Here is a 2,391-nt window from a genome sequence, read left to right as displayed (position 1 = left end):
TCTCCTCCTCGAACCTTCCTTCCCTGTCAACGCCATCCTCCATCGATTCCCCATATAAACTTCCCTCACTCGCCCAAAGCCTATCTATCTTCGTCCCCAAACAGACAAGAAAACAGAGAAGAAGCCTTAAGACATGGATGTGGTGGTGCCCGTCCAAGAGCTCCAATTCGAAAGCGCGACAACTACGCCGTACATGAGCGCGCCGTCAAGCCCAAAACACTTCGGCCTAGATCCCCTGGAATTATACTACCCCTACGCAGGCCTCCCCGCCAGCCCCACTGACGACGACTTCGCCTTCGATTTCAGCGGTCAGCTCGACAGCAACGCCCAGCCGCCGCCGTTAACGTCCGCCGACGAATTATTCGAGCAAGGCAAAATCCGCCCCCTTAGACCCCCTCCTCGTCTTTGCGGCTCTCCTCATGACCCCTTCACCGCCACCATAAAACGAGGAAGAAACGGCACTCCCGTCTCTGTTTCTCCCACCATATCTCCTTCCCGCAGCCTGAAGGGATCGAGATCTTTATCTCCTCTGAAGACCGGAAAAGGAAGGACTCATCACATCCAAACCCCCATCTCCTCTCAAAATCCTCCGACAGCAACCATCTCATGCTCATGCACGCGCGGCGGAGGAGAGGGAAGCTGGAAGTGGCGCATAAAGGACTTTCTCCTTTTCCGCAGCGCGTCGGAGGGGCGCGCCACCGGAGACCGGAGCAAGGATTTTCTTCAAAAGTTTACAGCTTTACCTTCCTCCTCATCTTTCCAGCCAAACTTAAAGAAAGAAGGCGGTAGAGATGTGTCGAGAAGCTCGAGTTTCCGGTCTGTGGATAGCAATGGGTCGGTGCGGCAAGGGAGCGCGAGGCGTGATGTGTCGCCGCACGCGAGGCATTATACGGCCAACAAAGCGGCGGCGGAGGAGATGAAGAAGAAAACAGCGCTGCCGTATCGGCAGAGCTTCTTTAGCTGCCTTCGCTTCTCTCCAGCTCTTCATAATCTTACCAGCAGGGGCTGGTGATCACCATTTCTGCGACCTTGCACGACCCTGATCTTGAAAAAGGAAATTTTCAGTCCGAATGATCCTGAGGTGAAAAAAACAACAAAAGGAGGAATTTTTTTGACATTAAATTTGAATTTTTGGATTGCTGCAAATTTAAAGAGGCGCCTGATGATTGTCTTCTGTATTCTGTTTGACATATCCGGGAAGGTGAAGACTGTGTTTGTATATGATTCATCAAGTTTTTGATTGTTATTTTAACTTTGTGTTTGAAGTTGTAAGACGTGGCGGGGCAGAATGTTCTGTTTTCTTGTTTTATTGCTTCCTGACTGCAAATTACATCTAGTTTGTTGCTGATTGTAAAGTTTCTGAGAAAGTGTTTCTTCTAAAAATTTACATCAGGCTGAACAGATGATCATAAAGTAATTAATAACTGGCATATTATAATGTTAATTAAATATTTTATAGTTTATACTTGTTTTAAAGCACATTCAAGAAATTTTAAGGCTCATCGGCATGAAAAATATTACGGTGTCGCACATCAGGACAGCCAATAGCCTCTTTGATTGATTGCCCGTAGATATTGTCCGTACTTAATATTTTTTCCATTGTCACTAAAATTTGAGCAGTGTACTGATAGATTTTCTTCCTAAATTAATCCTTATAGTATATAAAAAATCTTGGTTCATGTTTTGGGGCTAACGCGCCAGTTGATTCAACTCTGCTCAAAGTGAATTAGTTCAATCTTAAGTTTGGGGTTTATTTGAGAAAGCCGTAATTTTTTAAAAAGATGATTTCATGATTGTAAAACTATGGAGAAGAAAACATCTTCTTAAAAAATTAAGGTTAAAGCTTTAAATATATATTCTTAAAAAAAATCAGATAATTTTTTTTTAACAGACATTAACAATTCAAGTTATAAAAAATAATTTTTCATAATAAAATTTTGTTAAATATAATAAGAAAATGAAGACAGAAAGTTTATGCTATGTTTGAGAAGATAGTGAAGTCTGTTCCGTTGCCGTGGACGTTGATGCACACTAAGGCGTGGAAAAGAGTTCATTTGATGAAACATCTCTTGAAGTTGTTTTGCAAGAAGGAAAAGTTTGTCATTTTAGATGACAGCTAGCAAAGTTCCTTCAAACAAAACAAAACTTTTAGCTTCTTGGATTACATCACAATTCAAGCTAAGCTTCCATATTTAAATTCAATCCATGCTAATAATTGATTCTACTTTCATTTTACTAGTCAATATTTTAAAATAATTTCTTTATCCGTCATATAAGCTTGCATCCGTACATCAATCAAAAGAGTATTCCGGGACTTCTCCCTTACAAAAGGTCAAGAAAGGGGCTATAAAGTCACAAACACGCATAATATTGGTTGAATTACAGCGAATA

The 2,391-nt window shown here is 41.6% G+C and overlaps 1 protein-coding gene across 1 annotated transcript in view; it reads left to right on the top strand.

Moving 5' to 3' along the window:
• Positions 1 to 9: 9 nt before the first annotated feature.
• Positions 10 to 2,391, top strand: part of LOC110027851 — a 10,043-nt gene continuing 7,661 nt past the window's right edge. Inside the window, exon 1 of the mRNA XM_020729463.1 lies at positions 10 to 877. Within this exon, the coding sequence (XP_020585122.1) occupies positions 134 to 877 (744 nt within the window). The 5' untranslated portion in view covers positions 10 to 133. The remainder of the gene's footprint in view (positions 878 to 2,391) is intronic.

Source organism: Phalaenopsis equestris, unplaced genomic scaffold (assembly GCF_001263595.1).
Source record: "Phalaenopsis equestris unplaced genomic scaffold, ASM126359v1 Scaffold000455, whole genome shotgun sequence".
Classification (NCBI taxonomy): domain Eukaryota; kingdom Viridiplantae; phylum Streptophyta; class Magnoliopsida; order Asparagales; family Orchidaceae; genus Phalaenopsis; species Phalaenopsis equestris.
This window is presented reverse-complemented; position numbering and strand designations above follow the sequence as displayed.